The following is a 27,996-nucleotide window of genomic DNA, read 5'->3' on the forward strand; positions in this document are numbered from 1 at the left end:
CAAATACTGATATTGGTATTTTATTCTTAAAAAAAAAAAAAGGGAGGGACTGAACTTCTGCCTAACAGCACAGGTTAATTAAAGAACTGTGGTGCCAGTTCTCTGACATACCATCAAGCTTCCATTCATAGTGTGATAACTTAATGTCATAATAATATAGCAACATTGCAGCATTAGCTTATTCTATGGATTGCTGTAGGAAGATATGAAATCAGGAGTGTTTTGTACTTTAACTGAAACCCAAATGAAGCTTTCATACTGACTTAAAGAATTCAGATTTCATATACTTTTCTAGATGGGTGCAATTCTTTTTCTGAACTTTTCTGTGCTTTTTTGCGTTCTCTGTCCTCATTGTATTACTCCAGAGTTTAGGGGCGGGTTTTTTTGGAAGAAAACGGTTAATATCCGTGTGGCCGTGATTATCTCAGTGATTCCTGCCAAAATACCAAGGAGGAACAGAAGTTGCGTAGCGTGATACAGTGGGATTTAGCCAGAGGCAGAAAGAAGGATGGGATCGGGGAGGGTTATTACATGTTGCACATAGGAGGGGTTCCGGGCTGATCCCTAGCAGGCACGGATGGCTTCCCAAGGGAAGTAACTTTAAAATGTTTGGGAAGATTTGGTGCAGTAGCAGACATGTGGTAGGGAACAAACCAACAACGGACAAAATAGCAGGATTGGGACTGTCTGACCCTTTGCAGAACAACTCTCTCTGGTTTGAGAGGAGCCTTCAACGGCTTCTGGCGCTTGGGCTGTTCGGTGTAATTAGCTCGAAGTTAGATGTTCTGGTACTGCTTTTATAGTAACAAGTGTATCAGATATTTAGATCAGCTGAAAACCTGGGAAAAGCTTAAATTAAGGCTCCTTATTTTTGGTCAGCATCTTTCTGTGGGTACAACGCAGTCTTTACTAGAGTGTTTTAACAGAAATTCTTGCTTAATTAATTTGCTGTGCCTATCTTGTGAGACTAATTCTCTTATCTGATGCATTATTTAGACAGGTGATAAGACCTTTACGTGCTAGGGCTGCCCAGGTTTTTCCTTCACGTTACCATTTTTGCATGTGGGAATGTAACCATGGGTTTTTACTGAAAAAAAAAAAATAAAAAATGGCATGAGGCTTCTTCCCGCGGAGTGCTGGGGTACTGCTCAAAAAGCCTGCGCTGGGCTGGAGGTGGGAGCAGGCAGCAGAGGGGAAGGGTTGGTGTGATGTCGCACTGAGCTAGGGAGAGGTTGGCATGACGTCATTTGTGGTCTTGAGCGCGAGGCGTGGCGCCGCGCGCGTGATGTAACGGTTCCCCCCGCCCCAATCAGTCGGGACTGAAGCGCGGGCGGAGGCCGGGCTGCGTCACTGGATCGTGACGACGCGAAGGCGCAGTCTGCCGTCACGGCTACGTCACGCGGAGGCGGGGAGAGCCGGTCCCGCCCCCTCCCGCCCGGGGCGGTGCGTTGCTAGGCTACCGGACGCTGGGCGCGAGGCGGGAGGGGGCGCTGCTGCCGCCGCTGCACTGCGACAAGGCGGGGCCGCCGGGGCGGGCAGGGGCGCCGCCGCAACACGGCGCGCGCCGGGACTCCCACACTGCCCGCGCGGCCGCATTTCCCCCCTCCCCTTCGCCATCCTATTGGCTCTCCCCGGCGGGAGGGGGCGGGGTCTCATCACCCGCCCGGCGCCGATTGGCGGCTGCCTCCCCCCTCACGGCGCTCCCCGCCCGTGCGCTCCCCCCTCCCCGAGAGGGTGGGGCCGGGCGGCGCCGGCGTGTGAGGGCGCCCGTCTCCCGCGCTTCGGACACGGCAGGTGGGGACGGGGGCGGCCCGCGGGTCCCGCCGCGCTGAGGAGCCCCGGGGCGGGAGGGGGTGGCTCTGCCGAGGTCCTCAGTGGGAGCGGCCGTGCCGGGCTGTGCCCGGGCTCCGCTCCGCCAGGCGCCCGGCGCGGCGCTTGTCTCCTCAGGGGAGCGGCGCCGCCGCCGTCCCGCTGCCTGCCCCGGCGGCCGTTGCGCCTCGAGGAGGAGCCGTTGCCCGTCCCGCCGCGCCGCTTTGCCCCGCGCCCGTCGACCCCTCGCCTGAGAGCCCGCCAGGTAACCCCTGCCCTGCCCTGCCCTGCCGCAGCCGGGGGAAGCCGGGAGAGCCTCCTGCCTTCCCGGGAGCGCCGGCGCTGGGTTTCCCTTCCGCTCTCCAGCGCCTCTGACCGGGGAGGGGTGCATGACAGCTGCGGGGGGCTTCTCCGTCGGAGAGGATTGGGGTGGCTGGCGGCGGTCCCTGCTGCTGAGGGCGGGTCCCACCAGGACGGTGTTGCATGAGGAGGCTGGTTACACTTGTAGGATCTTGCCCCAAAAAGTGGGATCAGTTTTCATTTTTTTTATTTAAATACCTTATTTTAATTTTTGAGTGGTATGTGGGCGAACTACAATCAAAGGTGCTGTTATTTCTCTCCCCCACCTCATTCTGCACCATCACTTCGTTGCATTTAAGGGTTCTGCATGAAACCTCATGCCCATCCCACCATCTTTACCTTCCTGCGGGTTATGCACGTGCAAGGGGATAGTAATTCTTCATTTTTAGATTGATTCTTTGCTTTAAGTAAAAAAAAATCAGTCTTAAATGAGGCGGTGCATTTCTGTAATGTAAACCAACTTCCTGCATAATGAATTAACTCTTTATTTAAATCATATCAGTTTTATGAAATATTAAAGTGTTGGGAATCCTTTACACCACTTAATTTAGAATTCTAAGTATTAATAAAAACTCCTGTTGTCACGTATCTTTCTGTATTGTGCATATCAAATGAGTTGGTCAGAATTAAATAATTCTGAAACTTTTCCCCTCCGATTTCCATAGTTGAGGAAAGGGTTAACTTGAGCTTTACTTGCAGTAACAAACTGGAGAGAATATGTAGAAGTTGCCTTTTCTCTCTTAACAATATGATTTATTACAGGCTTTATGTTGCTCTTCTTATGGAGTGCACCATTCTTGCATGAGACAATGTTGCGTGTGTCTTCAACTATACTTCTGACAGGATTTCCTAAAGGACAAAAAGGCAACTGTTAAATATCATGTATAAAGCCACAAAGAGGAGTCCCGTGCTGTTTCCAGAATAGAAATAAAAAAACTTAACGTCTGTATGCTTGTAATTAAGTACGTTCCTTCATTGATCTTTGCAGTAATAAGCACATATAAAACTGTATTTTAATGTACAGAATAAGCAAATAAAAAAATATTTGAGAGACAAAGGCTTCATCATCTCTGAACGTGTCATTATGTTTTAGAGTACCTGTCATCCCTTCGTGGTCGGATTGCTTCATGGTCCACAGTGCTGATGTGTACGTAAACTTGTTACATGCAAAGTACTCGAAATTTTTGCCTTTAAATTATAGACTCTAACTATTGCAAAATAACTGCTTTTCTTTCTTTCCTTGATTACCCAGTATAATCATACTGTAGAACTAGTCCTTAAAATGGTGATTTATGGAATATTGACATTGCTAGTGGTTTTACTGTCATTAAGCGTATTTTATGGTGCAAGACTAGAGGATTCTAATACTCCGTCATTTACTTATCTCATTCAAACGTATTTTTAAACCAGCTGCTACGTGCGTACAAGGTAGCACAAGAAGTTGGCTTCATATTTTATAACCACTCAGGTTTGCCACTTGTGCTGACCTGTTCTGGCCCGGTTATTTCTTTGCATAACAGCAGATATGATGGATATTCAGTGGCTTAAATATAATTGATACTGACATCTGTCTGTGCACTGACAGTGAGAAGTCTACACCATGGAATTACCACAGTGACACCACTTGATAGTACCATCAGGATGCGGGCTAAGGACTCAGTGACTGCAGGGACTGATCTACCTTTACCTCATAGTGACATCTATCTTAGTTGGAAAGTTTGTGCTCATATTGTCTGTGAAGGGCCTTTGTCCTTTAAATCTGGCTATTTGGCATGCTTTGCAATAGATTTCATTTAGATGGAATTGCTAAAATGATGTGACTTTTTCTATTGGACTTGTCTTCTGTGTTTTGTTTGTGGCTTCCCCCCCCCCCCCCCCCCCCCCAGTCCCCCATCCTCCCCCAGTCTCATCAATACATGAAACCTAAGAATTCTCTTGGTGGGTTCTGGGTTTTCTCTTTCCGATGGTTTCATTCAGCTGCTCTTTTGAGAGGATGAAAGCTTACAGTTACGTGCTATTGTGATTTCTGTTTCTACCAACAAAACAAACAAACAAAGTACTGGAATAGCTTCTAGAATCAGAAACAAAATCAGTGCTATTTTGTATATTTCAAGCATCTTTTCTCTTAGAAAGAGGGTGATGCAAAATAAGCATCTACGTGTAGTATACTTTTAGTAACAAGTGATCAGTTAAATTTGCTACCATCTAAGTGTATTTTCTCTGAAATTCTGTATAATCCTTGCTTTATAAGTCAAAATTCTGTATGTGACTTTTAAGTTCTGTTATTTATGTGATCTGTTTAAGGTACTTAGGAAAAGGTCCAAAGTGCTTTCCAAATATGAGTCCTTACTAAGCTCTTTGGCTGTGCGTTACTTGAATATGAAAGCCTTGATTAATACCTGCGGTTTTCTCCCAGCATATGCTAAAACAGTACTTTGAACTTTGACTACGTTCCCTGGTGTTATACATAAAATTCATTTGGAAAAAGAAAAAAAAACCTAAATATAACACTTTTTTCAAATTAGGAGAACTGCATTTTTTTAAGGTGTTCACTGCTGTCCTTATATGCTTGGTTCTGTTGTTCAACTTGAAGCTGAAGGAACAAGGTTTTTTGGCCCTGATAATCCCAGCTAATCAGGACTTATGAGTGCCTTAGGACAACTCAAAAGTCAGGTCTTCAGGATGAGAGCTGAAAGACATCCAGGTGTTTTGTTTCCTGGCTCCAAAGTATTATTGATGGCCCTTAGCTGGGTGCCGTGGGTTGGCTCCTATATAATGGAAGTCAGGTGCGCAAAACAAATAGGCAGAGCAAGAGGAGACCAAAGTTGAACAGTAGAAAGTTTGGGGGAACAGACAAGTGTATTTGAATGTAAGTAAATTTAAATTAAAATGTCCCTCTGTAGCTTAGGCTGTTTATTCTGAGATTTTGGGAGGCCTTTTTTTGTATTGGAGAGCTCAGTGGTGTGAATCCCTCCTGGAAACAGACAACTCAAAGGAATGCCAGGTAGTGCCTGCTGCTGTTGAGTTGATTTTGGTGTGTTTTGCACATCTGCTTCTCCCCCTGGCATTTTGGGGATGCAGATATGAATACTTAAATTTTGTCAAATAAAGCATTAGTACTTGACTGTAATGCTGTAGTAAACATTTCCCATAGTAATTTATGGAGTGCTGCAGTTAACGTAGATCAAGCTTTAGCAAACCGTGCAGTGAGACTTGCTAATAACATTTTCTCTTCTAGGCTTAAGTAGCCAAAGATGAGTCGTGGATTTTCAGAAAACAATAACTTTCCGTATGACAACAATCAAATGGTTTTGGATATGATCCTGTGTTCCCTAATTGGTGTTCCTCAGCCTATCAACTGGGACAGTGTGGCAAGGCTAGTTCCAGGATATACATCCAAAGAGGTGAATTTACTAATAAAAGAATTCGTATACTTTAAGCAGTACTTTATGAAGAAGGAAACATCTTTGGGGGAGGGAGGAAAATTGAAGTTAAGGGTTGGGGGTTTTTTCCTGAAGTGGTTTATACCTAAAGAACAGAAAATGTTAAATGACCAGTAGATTGAAAAAAATTTTTTTTGTTTCTACAAAACCTGAACATTGAAATTAAGAAATACATTCTGCATTTTATTTCATTAGAAATTATATGGAATAAGAACAAAAATTACTGGAAAGTAAAAATTAAAAAGTGGAGGAAAAAAAAGTAGTTGTGCTAACATATTTCAAATTACATAGGTAAGATTTTCATGGAAAGGATGGCAGTACCCACTAACCTCATGTAGATTGTAGTATACTTACTAGCAAACCTGATAACTTTCTATGCTTGTCATTATCATTCTGAGGAAGTATGAGTTACAGATCTCCATTAGGTAGTTAAGAGTGCAGTTGCCTCTTGCTTGGTCCTACAAGATGTGGATTTTTCTTTCTTTGGTTGGAATAGAGTTGGAAGAACCTAGTGCCTCCATATACTTAATCTTTCCGGATTGCTGAATTTCCTGGTGAAGTGCTTATAATTTTTAATAATAATTTTGAATTTTTCATTTCTGAGGGGAAGTAAGCTAAGAGAGGAAAATGTCTTTTGCCCTTGTGATTCAGCAAAGCTGGAAGAAAACAAGCCAGCGGTCAAATGTGTCAGCTCACATTTATAGCATTGCTATTGGGCATCACTGTAACCTTGTATTTAGAACGTAAAAGTGAATGATTGGGAGTAGAAGCTTCTGTGGAATGTTACTGCATTTCAAGTGCTTGGCAAAGTGCTTGGGGAGGGTCTCTACGTTTACCTTTCAATTTGCAGACAGTACTGTGCACAATAAGCAAATACGAAAATATCAGTGAGCTCTCTCCTCGTATTAATTAAGATAATATGATTGATTAGTACATGTCTGATTACTCTGTTTTAAAAGAACAAAGTGTCTCAACTATGTGGAGTCCCTATTTAAGGCAATTAAGTAAATGTATACCTGTGCTTTTATGCATCTGTTGTATATAGTAGACTGGCATCGTTACAAATTTGAGACACTACTTTAATATCAGGAGGATGTCACTGTGTGCACCTCTCCCAAAGGGGCAGGTGGCATGCAGCAATGTCAGTTAGCTCAATCCAAAATAAATAAATAAAAACAGCTGCTTGAATGGAGCCTGACTAGCTGTGTCACAGGAGGATCACCTGTAGAATTAAGAAGATTTACTTGTATGTGTAAATTACCTGTGCGTAGGATTCTGCTGAACCAAACCCATAATTGTCTTTGTATCAGTACAAATTTACGAAATGGAAAGACTTTCTAGTTCATCAAAACAAGGAATGGAAAGTTAATAGAACTGCAGTGGAAATCACCAGTCCCTTTTGTCCAAATCAGAATGGAAGTCATAAAGTAAAAGAATAATGATTATGAACCAATTACTATAGCTACTTTTAATAATATTTGACAATGTTTATGGTAAAAGAACTAGTTACAAAATGAGAATTTAAACTTTCCCTGTAACTTTCCCTTTTGAAGATCGGGCTTAAAATCACAGGGTTTAAGGAAATAAAGGTTGAAACAGGTTCTACCTTATTTTTTCTCTTTCTGTTGGAGTATTTAATTATGGTAAATCTTTCTTACTTTACTGTATATTTATGTACTTTCCTGATACCACTGACTAAATAGGAAGCATTATAAGTTTAATATCAGTAACTGTTCACATGCAAAAGATATGAAATACAATATCCGTCTCAAATTATAGTTACTAAAAATGTACTGAAAGCTACTGCTTCATTGTCCTATCATTTAATCTTGTGACAGTGTGCAAAAAGGTTTGATGAACTAAAAAGCAGTGGAAGTTCACCTGTTGACAACCAGTATAATCCCCTGATGGCCGCTGGTGGGAGTCCTGTGGAAACTTTAGCTACGTACATCAAATCCTCCTTGCTCGATACACAGACAGAGTTTCAGGAGCCTGCTATTGGGCAGGATTCCATTACTATAACTGGTATGTTTTTAGTCATTCTGGAATGTATTGGCTTTGATTATAATCAGTATGTGCATGCTTTTCTGTCCTGAGCGGTAAGTCCACCCAGGAATAGTAGTTGTTCATCTTTGAAAAAGAAAGTTAAGTATAAATATAATGCATACATGAAGTCACTTTCAGTTAGTTTAGATTAAGAATCGATGTTTGTTTAAGTATTTTTAATAGCTTGTCCTTCCAAAAGGCAGAAATCCTTACGCTGAATCTTCTTTTTAGGATTTTTGGTGGGGAGAGGAATTACTCTCCTGTTTTGTATCCCCAGTGTTGTACTGTTAAACCTACAGCCATTTGCAATCACATTAAGCTGTGTTATTAAAATAACTGGAAAGTTTTGTGTAGAAAAGCTGTAGAAAGCTGAGAAGGTGATCCCTTGAGGTCAGACCCTTCTCTCCCAGCTAAAAGCCCTGTGTTTGCCATGCTGCTCGGTGGCAAGATGGCTACATAGGAGCTGGAGCGTAGCGTAGCTACTTTTTGATGCAAGACAGTCTTGCGATGACATAGAATGTGTCTTAGTCAATTATGTGTTCCAGTAATAATTTAGCAGAAGAGGACCAGTCATAATAGTTGTATTTCAGTCACAGCACAATTAAATATTGTTAACATTTCCTTAAGTACTTCTCCTGTAAGAAGTTGTAATTAACTGTGATAGTTATTCTCTGATTTTCGTTGTGGACTGAGATGTTTTCAGCACCTTGTAGGACGTGGTAAATGTGTTGCATGAGAAATTTGATTCAGTAATGAGTAAACAATTTCTGTGTTAAAAATTAAGACGACAGTGAAGTGTTCAAGCAAAATGTTCTCTGTTACGGTGTCCTTCACAGCGCTGCAGCTTTCTAGTCACTGTTCTCTTTGCAGAAGAAAAACAGCTGTTTGACCTTTGCTGGAGAACGAATGAAATGTTTTTAATAACTCTAATCAAGAGATGATATTTAAAAACTGTATATGGAGTATCTAGACTGAAAATGCTTCCAATCAACTTTCAATTATGGACTTGTTACATGCATGATGTGGAATAACTGCTTCTTACACCCACAGGTGGCTACTTATAAGATTAGTAGCTTCCCAGTAGGCAGTTAACAAGCTAACTCTGCTTATAGAACTCTTTAGACAATTAGTGCATGTTTTCTTTTTAACAATGTAATACATGTAATAAGTATTAATGCAGTTAAGTACCCTAATGTTTCCTACTAGAAGATCCTAGCCTGAGATTTTCTGTTTTCTTTGAGACTTTGGATAAATCATTTTCCCTGTTTATACGTAATTTGTTGATACAAAATTACGATCATTAATCTTTTTCTCCCAGGCTTGAGTGAACTCACCTTCTTAATATTTGTGAGGTACTTGTATGTTTCAGAATTGGAGATTTGAGAAAAGCCTATTTGTAAATGGTTTTTGTTTAATTAATTAGTTCCTAGTGGATTTATTCACATCTGCTTATTGTTAGGATCAAGAATTTTGGGCCTGTTTGGATTTGTTTGTAGACATGAGTAACAGCAAGAAAAAGCAATCAGACCAAATTCATTTTGAGCTGGATTCTGGTTTTGGCTGAGTTATAAAAGCTCATTTATTACTTGCTAATTATAAGGCAAACTGCTGTTAAGTCCCTCTGAATGCATATTATGGCAATAAATAAGCATGTAGGATAGCCTGCTACCCAAAGTATTTATTACTAACTTTCAGAAGTCAAACAATCTATAAGCTCTGGGGGAAAGGGGAAAAAAAAATGATAGGAAGAAATGTATGGTGAAGTTCAGACATCCCCATTAATTTGGCTGTGTTGCATATTCTTGTCAGCATTATTTCCTTTTCTTTAATAAATAACTTCACTGTGTTCAAAATAAACTTCTTAATGTTTGTAGACAGAACTCTTCCATGTCATTTTTTTTCAAAGGCCCTTCCTTTAAAATACTCACCTTACCTTGCATTCAAAATCTAGAACTCCCACCGTGGCTGTTTTAATGCTAGCATGGGTCATCTGCCTGCAGTGGCATGGCTGCCCTGAAGGCTGTGGCTGACCCAGCCCCTTCCAAGGTTTTACTAGGGTCTGTCTAGTAAATCTTCCCCTTTTATTAATGGTGTTCCCTCTATTATGGTCTTACTAAGGCTTAACTGTGCAAGGCCTTATGCTATATCTTTGGAGAAAGTTTTGTTTCTTCTGCCTCTGGTGTGATAACTTTGCTTTCCTGAAGGGCATAACTACTGTGTTCTGAACTGTATAGAGCTTCCAGATCATTTTTGGTGTCAGTCTGCTATAGTTATGTAGCCATAAGATGAAGAGGTCTGTCTAAGTCTTCTTCAGAAGAGTATAGCCTCTTACATTACACGAGAGGGAGAAGATGCTTCTGGAACTCTACTCCCTACTCTCAGGTTTCTAGGAAAAATCATGGAAAATCACGACCTTATGGGTTTTCATCAGTGGAAGACAGATATGTGCCCTTCCCTTATTTAAAAAAGGTAATGATCTTTCTGACTTATAGGCAAGATTATTGAAGTTTCAGATTGCAGCGATCCGTTCATCACAGTCGGAAAAGTTATTCAGTGTCTGAATGCTGGGGTTGTCTTAACCCTTGACCCAGAGCTCACTGGATTTGGTGACTAGACCTCCTGGACTTCGCTGGGTTTTGAGTCCAGGTTCCGCTGCTTGTAGTGCGTTTGTGAAGATAACCTATGTGAACTGAAGCACAGCTATCTGTTATTCCTGGAATAAGCTACATGATGTAGCTCTAGAACTAGACAAATTTCATGGTCTGCTTTCTTTGAGCATTGTTTTACATAATGTGCTGCTTTAAGCCATGTGTTTGAGAAACTTAGCAAAAACACATTTTAAGATACTTCTGCGCTACTGTTTGGAAGCGGCTTATTTCCAAAGCTAACGCATTATGGATAAGAAGAGGAGTTAGTCTCAAGTTGTTACATCCTGGCAGCAAAGCTTCCTGAAAACAGAAATTCTGATGTGACAGAGTCTTAAGACCCACATCCCACAAAGCAGACAAGGAGGGCTAAAGGAATGGATTGCATTCCCAGAAGGAAATGCTGAAGACTCTGCATGAATCTTACTGCTCTGTATTGAGACAGGACCGATCTGGGTTTGCAGCCAAGTGTCTGGGCAACCCAGCAATGCTGCTGGTCTGAGTTTCCAGTGCATGGCATTCAGAGCAGGAATTTGGATTATCTAGTAGCCCTTATGGTAGCAGATCTGTTGCTAGTTGTGTAGCATTGCTCCACCATGAAAGCTGTACTTCAGTTGCGTTTCCAAGATGCTGAAGAGTAAAAGTTCAAGCATTTTTGTTCTAATGCAGCCTTTTTTTCCTTACATTTAAGGAAGGCCCAGCACAACCTCCACAAGGAGTTGTTCTTCAGAATCTGAGAAAGGTCCGGTGCATAAAGGTGGAGAAAGCCCTGACGAAAGCCAGGGGTAAGAAGATCTTTGTGTGTTTGTTATCTAGGGGATTATAGAACTGACAGAAAGATGTCTAAATTGCTCATACTTTTCTACTATTAGAAAGAAAACAGCTGGGAACATCCTAATAAATGCTGTAAGAAATTTTGAAACCCTACATTGCTGCAGCAATACTAGGGGTTTGTTTGAGAATTTCTTATGTGCAATAGGGATAGTTTATTTATAAATCTGTCTATAGTGTTCCTCTGAGTGATTGATCACTGCTGTGGCAAGAATGGGAAACATAACCTGATTTTAAAAGAGAATGTGTCCTGGTTTCGGCTGGGATAAGAGTTAATTTTCTTCTTAGTAGCTGGTACAGTGCTGTGTTTTGGATTTAGTGTGAGAATAATGTTGATAACACACTGATGTTTTAGTTGTTGCTAAGTAGCACTTATCCTAAGCCAAGGATTTTTCAGTTTCCCATGCTCTGCCAGCAAGCAGGTGTGCAAGAAGCTGGGAGGGAGCACAGCCAGGACAGCTGACCCAAACTAGCCAAAGGGATATTCCATACCATAGAACACCATGCCCAGTATATAAACTGGGGGGAGTTGGCCAGGAGGGGTGGATCGCTGCTCAGGCATCGGTCAGTGGGTGGTGAGCAATTGCATTGTGCATTGCTTGTCTTTTCTTGGTTTTTTTCCCTCTCTTTTTTTTTTTGTTGTTACCTTCCTTTTCATTACAATTATTATTATTATATTATTATTAGTTAGTATTATACTTTATTTTACTTTAGTTACTAAATTGTTCTTATCTCAACCCATGAGTTTTACTTCCCCCCCCCCCCCCCCCCCCCGGCCCCGATCCTCCTCCCCATCCCACCGGGAGAGGGGAGGGGTGAGCAGCTGCGTGGTGCTTAGTTGCTGGCTGGGGTCAAACCACAACAGAACGAAACAAGACTGATGCCCAATAACATTTTAATTAAAAAAAAAAAAAAAAAAAGTTCTGTGATATGTAAAAGCAGGAAAAGAAAGCCATAAATGAAAAATTTTACTACAAATTCAAATAGCCATGCGCATCCCTGTTTTCCTTACTATACAAGTACGTGTAGAATAATGTGTTTGTTTGAAACCTAATGGTAACCATCTTTCTGTAGAGATAGCATTTACTGATTCTAGCTTTGAGCTTTTCTTAACAAATAGACATTTTAATATACAGTAAAACAATTCTAATTTCCACAGATGAAAATTGGTATTGTATGCTGTTATTGTCCTTGGTGCCTCAGTAACTTAGGCATATATATCTGCTTATTTTTTCAAGAAAATTAAAAAGGGAGAACAAATAAGTTCTCTATGTAATTCAGGTAGTATCCCATAACAAACTGGTGACAAAACTGGGGACTGGAGCTAGAAATGTTTTTTTCCTCTGGTCCCTTAACTTCACAATTAAATGGCACTGATTACACGTAGAGGATATGCATCTGTGTTCTTCACCTGACTGCTATCTGACAATAGTTTCTATTAATAGTTTGTGTTAATAGTTAATAACTGCAATTTGTTTTCCTTCTGTTAATAAAAACCTGTTAGTGACATCAGTGTTGCAATGTGTGATCCAGATTTGGAGATGAGATCTTTGTTGTTTGGTTTTGGTGTTGTAATTGGCTTACAGTCCTAATTTGGTTTGCGGCTTATTTTCTTTTTGAGGCCAAATATGGTGATCCATGTGTGCGATGAAGCAAAAAACCTCAAAGAAGATTTTGTGTGTCCTCGAGACCTTTTGATTTCAGAAATGAAGTACTTTGCTGAATATCTGTCAGTGGATGCCCAGCGCTGGGAAGAGGTGGACATTTCAGTGCACTGTGACGTTCACATCTTTGACTGGTTGATAAGATACGTTAAAAGGAACACTAAAGATTCTGAAGCTAATGAAATGCCCACTTTAGGTAAAAGAAAATGTGTAGATCATTTGTTGTAGGTTCATGATGTTCTGTACTAATGGAAGATTAACGGTTTTGACACAGTTCAGCCCCAGTCTCTTTGTTTCCGACTGTTGCACTGAAGCTTGTCATTTGTTAGAAAAGTGTTGCAACAGAGATCCTCTGGTCGTTATAGCAGATGTCTCTGATTTGTCAACACTGACAGTTTTGAGGAAACATCCTGACAGTTGAAGCAGTGAAAAAGATCTAATATATTTTGGGATCTGGTGTTTTTAATTAAGCTTCTTCAGACCTCTTCTGAACAAGAACAGAGTGGTAGTTTTAAAATACTGATGATTGTTGGGTTTCGTTTTGTTTCTCCTCTGCTCCCCATCGGTACAATTGCAATATTTTCTAAAATTTCAATGCAATCTGATATAGTGGTAGAAGAACTTTTGCCTTTATGAATTTGAGGCAAGTTTTTAATCTTTTTATGAGCCTTTGCTACCATTTTTTAAAAATATAAACAAACCAAGAGAATAGGGTTATAACTTGTAATGCAAAGGTTATGTTAAGCAAAATCTCAGCTGGGTATGATGGCTACATCAGATGGAAGTTAATCTTGTTGTGTAATTGTTTAGTCAGTGTATCCCTGTGAAGCCACCTATTCCAGTTTTTATAAATTCCAGTTTGTTATAGTTGTATTCTGGCCACCTAAATGATAAACCAAAACTTTGTTTCTTAAGATGGAAAACGCTCCACATATTGGAAGGTGGAATGACAGGTTGATTGGTAAAATAATAGTTAAAACAGATACTAAATATGCAGAGGGAGGGATGTGATATGAAATTATCAAAAGAATTCATGTAAAAAAAACCCCTTTTTTTTGTTGCCTTTTAGAACCATCAAATGTCATATCAATTCTTATTTCTTCTGAGTTTTTGAAGATGGATTCATTAGTAAGTATTAAGAAAGAAAGATTCTCTACCATAAGGGCACAGTTAATTACCAGGTGTCTAACAGCTTGTTTGTTATGCTTTGGCTGTTGCATAAACAGGTGATGAAATGAGAACATTTTGAGATTTTTACCACCTTTCTTATTCAATGCAGTAATCTGATATTTGCAGAATCTCAATGCAAGAAAACTTAGAGTAAGTGATTTGTAAATGTGATAGTGAGATCTTGAATTTGCCTTCTGATGACTGATCTAGAGTAACATCAGTATCTGACTTCTGATAGGTTTTATCAAAAAAGATTATTAAATCAATGAATACCTTTGTTTTATATCCTTTTTACACAAATGACACTTCTGCAATTTAGAATCTGGTTCTCCAGCTCTGTATAAGTAATACCTACTGACTTGTTTGTTAAAATGTTTGTCAAAAGTTCTGTCATTGGGGTGACCCACAATTAAATACACAGTAAACATAGCTGTTTAAGTTGAGATCCAGGCAGTACTATGTATAATGTGTACTGTGGTTCTCTTTGTACAAGCAATTAAAAGGTACCACTTGTTGAAGATGAAACATTGGTGGAGTTGTTTTTTGGTCTGTAGAAACCTTTTGGAGGAGAACATAAACTAACTCAGTCATGTGCATTCAGAGTCTCCTTTAGACAAATCTGAGATTTGTTTTTTTAAGTTGAACTGAAATAGTTTTCCAAAACACCACACTTAATAAAAATCTTGAAGCAGTTAGTACATCTTTTTGAGATAGCTTTGTCTAGAATTCCTTAACGTTATTTTTCATGTTTCTATTTTTCCTAGGTAGAAAAATGTATTCGTTATTGTCACAAAAATATGAATGCTATTGTAGCCACGCCATGTAACATGAATTGTATCAATGCTAATCTTGTTACGCACATTGCTGATCTCTTCACGCACAATGAAGTGGAAGAGCTGAAGGACAAAAGAGACAAATTTAAGAGGTAACTTTTTGCCCTGTAATACACTACTGAAGTGCTGTCAGGCTTTTGGACCATTTTTCAGAACAGCTAAGACACTGTGGGGTTTGAAGCGATATATATACAATTTCTCTTCTCATATAATGTATCTTCAACACAGAATATCATGAAGTGACTTCAGAATTTTATATTAAAAACATGAGCAAAAGGACAGAGCTTTTTATAGGAAACGAGCAAAAGGAAAGGCCACAGTAGGAGTGTGTCATGGACAAATTATTCATGAATTCTGACATGGGAGCCAGGATTAGGGTAAGGAACCTTTTATGGGATGACACGCTCCTAATTTGTAGAGAATGGTTTGACTTCAGCATCCTGTGAACTCTGATGTTTAGATCTAGAATTTAGGATGGCTAGAAGGCTGAATAGTTGTGATGGAATACTATTTCATACATAAGGACTCCAGCTTAGTCAGTATCAAGATAAGGGCCAATTATTGGAGGGCAGGCTGACAGACAAGCAAGGTGAAAGTAAGAAAGGATTTTAATCAGTAGGGATGAAGACATTATAACTTTTAGAATTAAAGTTAAGTGTAACTTCATTAATAAAAGGTCTTTTAGTCAAGGTAGATGCTGGCAGTTTATATGGGCAAGCAATGTAAGAAAGGAAAAAAAAAAATAAGAGATCTCTCTCCTCACATCTGTGTAAAAATAAGAGATGACCAGGTCATGAACCAGTTATCCAAACAGATTAGTTTAAAGGAAAATCACATTAAAAACTAGATTCTGAGAGAAATATGGTGACTTTGCTTATCATCAGAATATAATTGTTAGTCTCACTATACATAAAACAAATCTCATTTTTTTTTTTCTAATGGGTAAGCTGTGTTTCTTTCATTAATAGTAAACTTTTCTGCAAGAAGATTGAGAGACTGTTTGATCCGGAGTACCTAAATCCAGATTCTCGAGGAAATGCAGCAACATTATACAGGTATGGTCTTTTTGTATTACTACTTCAGTTGCAAGGACAATCCCTGCGCTTTGAAGTCCTGCTCTTACTCCAGTACTTTCTTTCTTTTTTTTTTTTTAATAATCTAGGTGTTGTTTATGTAAAAAGCTGCTAACTAAAGAAACGGAAAGAAGAATTCCATGTGTACCAGGAAAAATCAACATAGATCAACATGGGAATATTGTCTATGTTCATATAAGGTAGTGAATATATATATTAAAAATGTTTCTTCAACTATATGATTTTGGGTGATTTTACACAATGTTTAGGAATTATCAGATACTCACAAAATGAAGTCATAGATATGTGAAGAGCAATATGAAACATCTCAGCTTCTTATATTACCTAGCAAAAAAAAAAAAAAAAGGGAGCGATTATGACGTTGTACTTCTGAAATTCATTCAGCAGTGCCGCTGCTGAATGGAAATGGAAAAACTACAGCCACGATTACTGGGAGGGCTATTTTGGGTCATACTGCCTTAAATAGAAAATACTCAGCTAATTCTTTCATCAAAGGGTTTTAAGTTATGTGTAGTTGATGACAAATTAAATTAAAGGCTGCGTTTCTACAAGGTTTGTTATTGAACGATAGATCCACCGTTGCCAGCAAAGAAATGCTAAAGAATATTTTCTAGACTGACTTTATACTGTCAAATCAAATACTTAGCCTGCTTAAAGACAACTATAAATAAACTTTGTCAGTTGTTTTTCTGTTCTAAAGTATTTGTCAGAGGAGCTTCCAGGACCTATTCTGTATGTATGCCCGATTCATTTGGCACAAACGTTTAATTCAATTCTGTCTGTTTGATCCATGTTTGTGAACAGCTGGATTCTTTTCTTAATGAAGATCAGTGCGTGATCAGCTGCAGTTCCCTCCCTCCTCAGATGCCCTCTTTAAGGAATCTGGTGGGAAATTAATAACAGGAGACCTTTCTCATCAGATCTATTTCGTTCAGAACAACCAAAACACAGTTCAGTATCAGCTCCCAAAGAAACACTTGTTTAGTGTTACCTCCCACCAGTAATTCCAAGGTGTGGATTAAGTTCTGCCTAACGGTCTAAATAGAACCGAATCTTGCGACCCTGTCCTGACCTATTAGGATCATTGGTGATTAGCCATGTAAAATTCATTAATTGTATTACTTCACTTAAGCTGACTGTATGTAGCTGCTATGCAATTCCTAGCATATAAATGTGCAGGGTTTTAAAGTTACTCAGAGGATTATTAAGGTTCTAATTATTTGCCTTGTGGTACTTGTGACTGCTTTTCTACACAGAATCCGTTTACCGTTCCTTAGGTGAAGTGATGCTGGCCACTAATGAATGCAGGCTTACGAGCCAATACAAGCCTATCTTTAATGATTTAAAAATAGGTTTATATTTATTGGTCCTCTAGTGGTGCCTAGAACTAACTTCCAGTTGGAAGTACTGCTCGCTTTAGTCTAGGTTAGACATATATATAGTAAAAAATGGTTCAGGCCAGGGCTTAAAATTGTGGGAAAACAGTATGTGCTCTTTCTGAAGATAACATGCACCAATGCAAGTTGGATATTCTCTTTTGAATTCTGAAGAGGCGTGTGTCATTTTATCACTAGGAAGGAACCAAGTCTGTATTTTTAAGACTAGACGTCTCGGATACATATATTCACCAAAAAGACATGGTCTTATTTTTTCAAACTTCAGTTCTTAACTGAGTAATTGCTGTTGTGTTGCAGATACATAGAAACATGTTATGTTGGCTTTTAAAAGAAATAAAATAGAATGGCAGTACTTCGCTTCTGTTGCACAACATATTAAAGACAGAAAACTGCAATATGACTGAACTTGTTTGCATATGCATATTTTGATTTCTTCTACTCTGTGTATTGGGTTTTCCTCTGTTTTATGGTTCTCCTGATTTCCAAAAGGCTTGATATTTATCGGAACTTATAAATTTGCACTATATGGAGCTTGAGATGAATCAAACTGTAATTGTTTGTTATTAGTAAGTTTAGGATGTTGTGAAAGAATATAGGCTCTTCTGTCATGGTCAGAATTTAATAATGATTGTCCCACATTGTATCCTTCCTGTTCTGAACTCTTCTGTAGGCTTTTCACCAGTGGAGCATGTGGTGTTCTGCTCCTTCTCCACCTCACCTTTCTGGTGGCAGGAGCGAAACAGAGTTATGACTCTATGCAACCTGACCTTTTGCTTTTTCAGAGACAAAACCTGGGAAGTCCATGAGTACTTAATTGGCCTTCATGAGGAATTGAAATCTTGGCGGGATGTTTATTGGCGTCTTTGGGGGACTGTCAATTGGTTGACCTGCTCAAGATGTAACCAAGTTAGTATGCTTTCACTTTCGCTTGTTGGTCTGTAGATGTCTTGTTGTGGGTGACTTTTGGGGGGTGAGGCAGAGATTAAAGCAGTTTGGAAAATATATGGCAATAAAGCTTGGTATATGTTCTTTATAGTGCAAAATTTTGACTTCCATAGGTAATCTCACCTGTCATTATCTCTCTTTTTATTCTAATGTAGTCTTTCCTGTGTACTGAATTCTCCCATTGCCAGTACCATTCGCAGTCAGTTCTTTATCCAGGTGTAGCAAGTGCTCTGGGCTCCACTGGGACAGGAGTGTATCCCTGTTGTAACCAAAAAGTACTTCGATTTGATCCTACAACCCTCCCAAAGGTACTTCAATACTAGCTCACTTTTAAAGGAGCAGGGACTCTTTTTCTCATAACACACATGGCGCGGGGGCGACAGTGTGTCATGAAAATAGATCTTTTCCAAAATAAGGATTGTAAATTGCTGCAGTGTCCCAAGGCAGGCTAGGACCTTGGGACACAAGAGTTCAAAAGTTGAACTTCTGTTATTGTACTTACTGAAATCAGTTCTTCCCGTTAACTCAAGTATTTGATCTTTTGTGTATATCTTTGCAGGGCTGCAAAGTGAGGGATCACATGGTTGATTTACCTTCAGGAAATGAAGATGGGGATGCTTCGCCATCTCAAACTACTAAAATATTGAATGACCTGCTTCATCATAGAGATGTTATTGTTGTTCCTTTCACTAAGGATGAGAATAGGTAAGAACATTGTATCGTGTTACTGAAATAACTTAGCCTTCAACACTTAACACGTGTGCACGTTACATTTGATTTCTCTCCCATTTTAAAATGGGACATAGGACTTCTTAAAGGTAACTTATTTTTGATTGTTTAGTTGGAATTGGGAAGAGAAGAACAAGTACTTTTTCCTTTTGCATTTCAAGCGGGCATTTGTCGTGGTTTAACCCCAGCCAGCAGCTCAGCACCACGCAGCTGCTTCCCCTCCCTCCCAGTGGGGTGAGGAGGAGGAAAGGGGGAAAAAAAAAAAGTAAAACTCATGGGTTGAGATAAGAGCATTTTAATAACTAAAGTAAAATGTAATACTAACAATAGCAATGATGCACAATGCAATTTCTCACCACCCGCTGACCGATGCCCAGTTAGTTCCCGATCCGCGCCTCCCGGCCAACTCCCCCCTGTTTATATACTGGGCATGACATTCCGTGGTATGGAATATCCCTTTGGCTAGTTCAGGTCAGCTGCCCGGCTGTGCTCCCTCCCAGCTTCTTGCACACCTGCTTGCTGGCAGAGCATGGGAAACTGAAAAGTCCTTGGCTTAAGATAAGCGCTACTTAGCAACAACTAAAACATCAGTGTGTTATCAACATCATTCTCACACTAAATCCAAAACACAGCACTGTACCAGCTACTAAGAAGAGAGTTAACTCTGTCCCAGCTGAAACCAGGACAGCATTTAGACATTCATCCTCCATAAGCATTCACTCCTATCTTTATATCTTAATGGATTGTTATCAAAATATTATGTGGCTGACTTGGAGGTCTGTCTTCCGTCTTGACACATGATGAGTAAAGAGAAACTGATTCTAAAGTTGTGAAATAGAAAAATTTATTTTTGTTTCACATCTTTCTCTTTAAGTGATTCTGGTATTGGGCTCTGTGATGAAAAAGGCATTGAATGTGATGTGCTTGTAGAACCAAATACACCGTGGGGTCCCAAAACTGGAGAAATCAATGCTGTGAGTGCTAATGTTTTTTTCTGATAATGGGATTCTTACAAGGGTACTTTGAAGAATTCATTAGACAACTTTTAATAAAACCAAAAACCATACATTGTTGGAGGAAGAAGTGCACTGCTGAGCGCTGCAGGATAGCATAGGCTAGCATAGGTACAAAATATCTGGTTGGTGAAAAGGCAAAACTTTTACCATGTCTGCTGGAAATATTTCTGTATATCAGAGGCAATTCTCCATATGTCTGTGCTTTCCATCCCATTCTTAAGCTGATGCTATTTAAGGATCCAGTCATACTTTAAAATACATCACATGGCAAATATTTAAATATTTGCTGCCTTTGTTTTGTCTGCTGATGTATCTGGCTATGTCCACATGACTTTTGCAAGTCCCTAAGTGAAGAACAGTAACTTGGGTTGTGTTTTGGTTGGGGGGTTTGTTTGTTTGTTTGGGGTTTGTTGTTTTTTTGTTTTGTGGTTTTTTTTTTCCCCCCCAGATGTGAAAGATTTACTTTCCAGAACTATGATGCATGTATGTTACTATGTTTATGTCAGGTCAACAGTGATACTTTCTAAGGCAAGTTTAAGGAGACTGTTTATCATGCTGCCTCTGGTTTAAAGAGAGCTTTCATGCAAAGATAAGTTTTTGAAATTCTGCACCCATCGTGGAACTTCTGGTAACTCAACGATCCTGATGGTAGCACAATGCTGCTGATTCCCTGAGAATTTCCAACAGAGTATCAGAAGCTCTCCCGCAATAAATGTGGGAGGCTCTTAAATTTAAACTCCGTAACAATCTGGTACATAAGTGCCCTCCCCCTGCCATCCTGGACTGCTTTTTTGATTAAAATCAGCTGTAAATATTTTTAGCGCTAAGGTTAGGCACATTAAAACATGACTCTGAATTCACTGCATTTAATCGGTCAGTGGTTCACAGCCTGTTTGAGGCTAGTCGTTCCACCAAAATTTATAGTTAAAGATGAGAGTAGGCCTTCTAGGAGTTACCAGTATAGATCGCTGTACTATAACATACCACTCCTATTTTTAGAATTCCACTCACTTTTTTTTTATTCGAATTATTATTAGTTCTTTAACTTACATGCCTTTCTCTCTCTTTCTGTGACTACAGTTTCTTTCTCTGAAGAACTGGACTTTACAGCTGGTTAGTAAAATATTTTGTTCATAATTTTAAATATTTGCTCTTCTGCGCTTGCAGAGAACTAGCTTTGATTTTTTTGTCTTATTTTCTAATTAATTTGGCGGAAAATGTATTTTCTTTTGCCTTAATTTGGAGGTTGCAGTATAGCAGCACTTTTTACAAGAAAGTATAAAGTATGTGTGAAGCACTACTTTGGCCTGAATAAAAATTAAAAATTCCTTTTAAATGTTTTTATAAATGACAACAAACAACAGACCAGCACTGCATGCATCGGTTCTTAATAGTTCGTTAGGCTGACAGAAATGTAAAGCATGAAAACAGAGTTTTTGAGTGTCTGTCTCTTTGATGGCTTGTCTGAGATGCTTCATGTCTTCTTTATACCGCTGCTTCATTGCAAAAAGCTTTTATCAGAGTTGAGGGCCTAGCCAAATGCAGAGAATGGGGAGTCATTCTTCTAGTAGCATAGGATGTCACATGATTTACTATTTTGGTATGTAAATGCTAGAGAGCAGCAGTTTACCTCTGTCACTCTTGAGGATTTGTGTTGGAGTCTGATGTTCTTAGTGTCCTATAGTAAGACTGTTCTTCTTGCAAAAACATGATTCCTAAACTTTTTGAACTTGCAGTCCATGTTAAGCTTTGTCATTTCTCATGGATTACTAGGCACTCATATCACTTACTTTATTCAAAGTATATTCAAACAATGTAAACATCACATTCCTTAATATTGTCATTATTCTGTGTTGATTAGTTAGGAACTATTCACTGTGACCCATCTGCAATATCGGAGCCCATAGTTTATTACGATGTACAAGAGAGAGAAGGGGGAAAAAAGAAATGTTTAGATATTAGGGTGAGTTCACAAAAAAAAAGCCAACCAGATATTCCAGACCAACTTGCAATAAATTATTAATGCAGATAGCTCTGGTGTTCATAATCTGTGTGTATTTGTAGAGCACTGTGATAAGCATGCTTTGTGGTATTTAATTACTGAGTATCTCAGCAATTTCAGGCAGTTTGCAAGATGCAGCAAGCCTCCATAGAACTGTCCATAAACTTGTACTTTCCTGTATTCTATGATTATGTGGCTAGTTCAGATGTTTGCAAACATAACATAAATTTTCTTATTAATTAGAAAAATAATATAGCCAGCAATACATTGGATAGTAAACACTGAATCATACAATAATACAGTTTGGAAGAGATCTCTGGTGGTCATCTTATGTATTTCCTCCCACTCTCAAAGCAGGGCCAACTTCAAAGTTATTCAACTTCAAAGCTATACCACTTTGCTCAGGGTCATATCCAGTCAAAGCTTGAGTATCTCTGAAGAGGGGAGATTCTACAGCCTCTCTGGGCAACCTCTTACGATGTTTGACTGCTTGGAAGAAACATACATAAAAATATTTATCAAAACATTCTAAGCAAAAATTTGAAATTACTTTCTCAACATTTGAGAATCACATTCTCAGACCTAACTTTGCACACAGTTATGTCACTAAGATATGGAGCTACGTTTGAAGTCAGTTCCTTCAAGATAGATTTAATGTATCATTTAGTAGGAATCAAGCCTCATTTATAATCTGTGGCACTCTCCTCCTGTTGGTTAGAAACAGCAGTCACTGTTGTCTGAAGAAGAGGAGTATACCACTGGCTCGGAGGTCACTGAGGATGAAGTGGGGATGAAGAAGAACTATGCAGGAAACCAGGTACAACAAGTCTCTACAGTCATCCTCCCTGGAATTTAGAGATAGGGATTCAAGGCAGCAGAATTCTTCTGTAAGCAGATTTTAAACATTAGGCATTTTTTAAATAAAAACTAATGTTGAATTTTATTTCCAGTGTTTCTGTGTTTAGATACAAATTACCCCACTGCTCAGTGCCATCAAAAATCACAGGCAAACGAGGAAAGCTGCAACTATTCATGTCTGAGATGTCCTCAGAGTTGATCAAGGGTGTATTTTGCAGGAAACACTATCAAATTACTTTTATGAAGTTTCACATAGATAACTGTTGGAAGAAAAGGCAGTAGCTACATGACTATATTTTTGCATGGGTTTTTTTGCAGAATATTCTTCTGGTTACATAGTGGAATGACTGGTGAATGTGGCTGGAATTGTGTCTGCATTGAAGATAAGCTCTATATGATCTAAAAAGATTTTTGTTCTTTTTTTTTTTTTTTAATATGATAAGGGGTTTAGGAACATGGAAAGCCAAAAAGCAGCTTCTCCTTTCCACCCTACTAATGAGTCATTTGAACAGAGGCAGTCCTTTGGGTTTTTTGCCTTGACTCAAAGGGATTGGAGTGTACCAGTTTGTTTTTTTAAAAAAAAAAAAAAAAAAGTTGACTGAAAATTTTTGTAGCTTGAATTGAAAATTGTTTGGTCTGATATTACTCAGAGCTTGTTGATTGAATTAATATGGTCAAAGATGTAGCTTGTATGTGCACTTTTAATTTTACAACAGAAAAGTTGTGCAGTTATGTGTAACCACTCTGCCTTTTAAATATGTACTTGAGTTCCTGTACACTTCTCATAGAAAAGCGTTTGAGTAATCTGTGTGTATTAGCATGCCTGCAACACTAACAAAAGGAAAATAGCCTGTTCATTTACTCTGTTTGTAAAGGAATAGAGGGAAAAAATTCTTTTGTAGCTGTGTAGTTCAGAAATTCCAAGTATCTGTGATGGTATGAGTAGATATTTCTTCAACTAGCAGGGAGAAAGGAGAAATTAAAGAAATCCTACAAGCACCCAAAGAAAGTGGTTTCTTCACCTAGTGTTCAGAAAAAGGAGAAGCCATCTGATAAGGTAAAATCATAGCTGTGAAGCCAGCCTCTCTGATTGGGTTGAATAATGAGGAATTCTCTTAAGTTTTGGACTTGATCTTAAAACATACTTAATGTGTTTGTTTTTCTTCGGTAGTCAAGTTCCCGAGATGCATCTCCATTCATGTAAGTAATTTTCAAAGTCCTTGAGAGCATATTCTAGTATATCCCTTTTTGTAAACTGTTACTGATAACATGGTGTGCATCTTTCTTTTCTAACCAGTGTGAGTATGCAGCAGAACAAATGGGATGCCTCAAGGTCACTAAGATTCAACCAAGATGCTCAAAGAGAAGATGGTCTGTTCTTGCATGAGTTTAGCTTTCATAAAGTTAATATTACGCAAAGAAAATTATTCTTCCATATAAGAAATGGCTAATTTTCTTAAAATACAGCTACTTAGAAACCTTTAGGTTGAATTTAATCTCAGATATAGCAATGGGGTTTTGGGTGGGTTTTTTTTAATAGTTGCTCCTTATTTGGAAAAGAACAGATTTCGGCTAGGCTAATCGGTAGTAATCAGCTGTATCCAAGCCACACAACAATCTCGGACTCTTCCAAACTGTACAAAAATATTCATACAGCTAGGAACTCCTTTTGAAAATGTTACTTTAGGATTTGATTGGCATTTATTAGCAATCTCATCTATTCTACGGGAGAAAAAATGTTTGTGGTAGGAAAATGGAAAGAAAATCCATGATATAAAGCTATATACATTGTAGTCTTGCACACAGATTGAAAAATAAAAGGGCAGCATTGGACCTACTGTCTTGGACAATATTGGAAAGGAGTTCAAAGTTTGTAGGAGAAAAAGAAAAGACGCATTATAAGCGTATGTTAGCGTGGTTTGTGTTCTTTATTTGGAATGTCAGCACATAACCTACAGAGATTATAGTTGTGTCATTTGATGACTATGTAAGTATGCGAATAATTTTTCCTGCATCCCTGTGCCATTTGTTGTCTGTGCAGATAAACAGAGATAGACATTCACGTCTATCTCTTTCCCAGTCTTTCTGACTAAAAATACTCAGAATTCTATTTGTTTGTTCCACCTTTTTTAATCTCTCCTGAGACTCTTGTGCGTTTTTGCTGTTTTGAAAACCTCTGCCTCAAAACTATTCCCATAGATTTTGATCTCAGTGTAATGCCTCAGGCTGATTCGGGTATCTGCCAAGAACGCTGCTGAAGCTCCATTATGCGTCAGGATCTAGGATCTTGGTTGTTCAATATTTTTGTATGAGCTGAAAAGAAAGCTAATTTTACAAATACAGTATCGCTAACGTGTGCATCTGATTCTTCTCTCTTTGTATTCAGTAGCAAGGAAAACCTCTGCTCTAAATATTCTTTCTTATTTCTGACAGATCAGAGAAGAATGTCTGAGATTACAGGGCACTTAATAAAAATGAGACTGGGAGACCTTGATCGAGTCAAGTCAAAAGACAGCAAAGAAGTAAGATTTGTCCTGTCATAATGTAGTGTTTGCAGAATTCAGCCTTGGTTAACAAAAATCTGTAACACAAATGAAAAAAAACATCTATTCAATGCTTAAGCTAAAGAACTGAATTTTATCAATCTTCATTTTGTTCCAAGCATGATTTTTTGGGGAAGATAGTTTAAAATAACATTTAAAGTTCACTGCCTTTAAAAACTGGGCATGGAAAATAGGATGGGTTTAAAAGGTTTCAGTACTGGGTTGTGATAATGAAAAAAAGTATGCCATAGGTTCTGCTGAATATTAGTGATTTTTATGAAAAGTCATTGGAATAATGTCAAAACTTTGATGTTTTTTATTTATTTATTTACTTATTTTCCTTCCCCCCGCCTGGATTCCAGTATGCAGGAGGCATTTATTCCAGACTTGAAGCTCAGATAAAGGCCTCAGCGCAGGTCAGTGCACGACAAAACAATGCTGAGAAGAATGCCAGGTAAGATTTTAAAATAAAAGGAAAAAACAGAACATGGATTTCAGGTGGGGGGATGGTGGGTGTTTAAAGAAAAACATGCCTTGTTTCATACTCTTTTTTTGAACCAGCATCCCTTCCAGCAAGTTAACCACAGATGGTGTGAAAGCTTCCTTTGTCAAATTAAGCTAGAGCTAAGAGAATGAAACTTTTGTACCCATGCTGGAAGAACTGCTTTATAGCTTCTGTGTTGGAAGGTTGACTGCTGCTCCAATATAATTTTTTGCGAAATTATGGATAACTGGAAAAGTGTTGGCCAAGATTCTTTAGCCTATTCTTTGGCCTCCTTCCAAAAACAAAACCAAACAACGCCACACCAAAAACCTACATTACTGCATATTGGTCTTCTACGCCTTAAACGGATAAAACAAAAATGAACTGAGAAGCTGGCACACCGTGTGCAGTTGTAGAGCCTAGAACTGGTCATAGTTTGGCCAGCAGGTGAGCGTCTTGAGCTGAAGCTTATAGTGGAGTGGCTGACCAACTTTTAAGGGACAGGATGGAAGTTTCAAATATGGAATTTCTCACAGGTCTTATTTCTGTCAAAAAAATACATGTGACTGACTTTCTGTAGAATTAGTGATTTCAAAAGAAGATATTTGACATCATAGTTCTTTCAGCTGTGTAGCTTTGTATGAATATATAGTTTGCGGGTACAGGTATCCTGGCAGAAAGGCAGCTTTCTCAGTAATAGATTTTGAGAGTGAGATTTCTTTTTTTTTCCTCTCCTTCTCTCAGCAGACATTTTAACATGAAAGTAATTTCAAACAAATACTGCACTAGAGAGCTGACTGGACAATAATTGAAAATTATAGCAGTAATAATGTACATATGTTTCTTATGTGTTCTTGATCCAGGTCAAAATCCCGTTTTGGTCAAGGCCGTCCCACATAAGGACTCATGAAAAAACTTTAGCCAGAATTCATTACTGCTTCCTGAAACTGTACTGCACTCTGACGTACGGAGAATGCACATCTCTGAAAGCTTTCCAGTGACTTATTTATTACTTTAAGCCTTGTAAATTATTTTGTGTGATAAATGAATGCAAATCCAATAAGGTCTGTACTTATTTTAATTGTAAATATACTATTTCTTAAATTTAAATTTAATTGCTTTTTTAGGCTATTGTGTTAAGTTGCATAGAAAATATTTTATAAATCTACAAAGTTAAATTATCAGACTAACTATATTTATGGGGGAAGACATAAATACGCCTTTTAGTATGGTAGAAATACTGAAAAGGAAAAAGCAAGACTACTGAATTCTGAATACAGTCAGCAGCATTAACACAAGTCGCCTAGTGTATTTCTATTGTGCAGTATTTGATTGTACATTTTAGGTCAGTGCTCTGGGGATTTGCATTTAAAGTCCATGACAATACCTGTGGCTTAGACTAGTTTAAGCAAAATTTTAATGCAGTTCTGAGGCTTCCTTCTGTATATCACACAACTCCCATTCGTGTGAAGGTGGGTAGCAGGTAGAGACTAGACCTCCAAAGATAATACAAACGCCATGATTATGCAGAATTGCATCTTGCACGTGAAACGCTTGCTTTACTTGTATGTGAAAGTAATACTCATTCCCATTCTGTATCTGACTCCTCTTGCACAATACAGTGTTTTGTTCCCTTCTAACATCCAGACCTTAGGACGCAAAGCAGTTCTCTCTCTTAATGATGCTATGCCACTAAATTTCCGAGCAGATATGCTATGAATTCTGCATCTTCCAACGGAGATGTATCGTTATGAAGATTTGTGCATGTAGATCTTTTGGGTCTAGTTACTTTCTGAAACCTGCCTGAATAATATTGGTTAGAAGTCAGATGCACTTTCAAGTTCTGTATTTGGAGCAATAGAATACAAGTTTGTCTACATGTAAAATCCAGGGCTACCAAAATGAAATAACTTGCCTAGAAAATATGTCGCATATTAGCAAAGAAAATGGCAATAATGGCAATAATAATGGCTGAATTCAAGTAAACACATTCTGACTTTTTGAAACAGGTAGAAAGAGCGCTCAGGGAAAGCTTATTCCAGGCCACGGCTGTACAATAAATTGTGAGTTTGGAATTAAGTCAGCATGATCCTGGGTGGGAGGGTGGGGTGGGGTAAGGAGAGGGAG

The 27,996-nt window shown here is 38.8% G+C and overlaps 1 protein-coding gene across 3 annotated transcripts; it reads left to right on the plus strand.

Annotated features, from left to right (window-relative positions):
* Positions 1-1,963: 1,963 nt before the first annotated feature.
* Positions 1,964-27,959, plus strand: SANBR (SANT and BTB domain regulator of CSR). Of its 3 annotated transcripts, XM_050894866.1 has the most exons (22): positions 1,964-2,074; positions 3,263-3,316; positions 5,408-5,573; positions 7,451-7,637; positions 10,995-11,088; positions 12,756-12,994; positions 13,868-13,926; positions 14,733-14,893; positions 15,770-15,856; positions 15,964-16,074; positions 18,075-18,198; positions 18,393-18,545; positions 18,797-18,942; positions 19,841-19,940; positions 21,063-21,095; positions 22,703-22,810; positions 23,816-23,899; positions 24,014-24,042; positions 24,140-24,213; positions 25,276-25,364; positions 25,748-25,839; positions 26,733-27,959. In XM_050894866.1, the coding sequence occupies exons 3-22, from the start codon at positions 5,424-5,426 to the stop codon at positions 26,767-26,769; spliced, it is 2,157 nt and encodes a 718-aa protein (XP_050750823.1). In that variant the 5' UTR covers positions 1,964-2,074; positions 3,263-3,316; positions 5,408-5,423; the 3' UTR covers positions 26,770-27,959. The 3 variants fall into 3 exon arrangements, with proteins under 3 accessions (XP_050750823.1, XP_050750825.1, XP_050750826.1); XM_050894868.1 differs by lacking the exons at positions 24,014-24,042; positions 24,140-24,213; positions 25,276-25,364; positions 25,748-25,839; positions 26,733-27,959 and having other exon boundaries at positions 22,703-22,801; positions 23,805-23,883; XM_050894869.1 differs by lacking the exons at positions 23,816-23,899; positions 24,014-24,042; positions 24,140-24,213; ... (1 more) ...; positions 25,748-25,839; positions 26,733-27,959 and adding an exon at positions 23,161-23,206 and having other exon boundaries at positions 22,703-22,801.
* Positions 27,960-27,996: the final 37 nt, after the last annotated feature.

Source organism: Gymnogyps californianus, chromosome 3 (assembly GCF_018139145.2).
Source record: "Gymnogyps californianus isolate 813 chromosome 3, ASM1813914v2, whole genome shotgun sequence".
Lineage (NCBI taxonomy): Eukaryota > Metazoa > Chordata > Aves > Accipitriformes > Cathartidae > Gymnogyps > Gymnogyps californianus.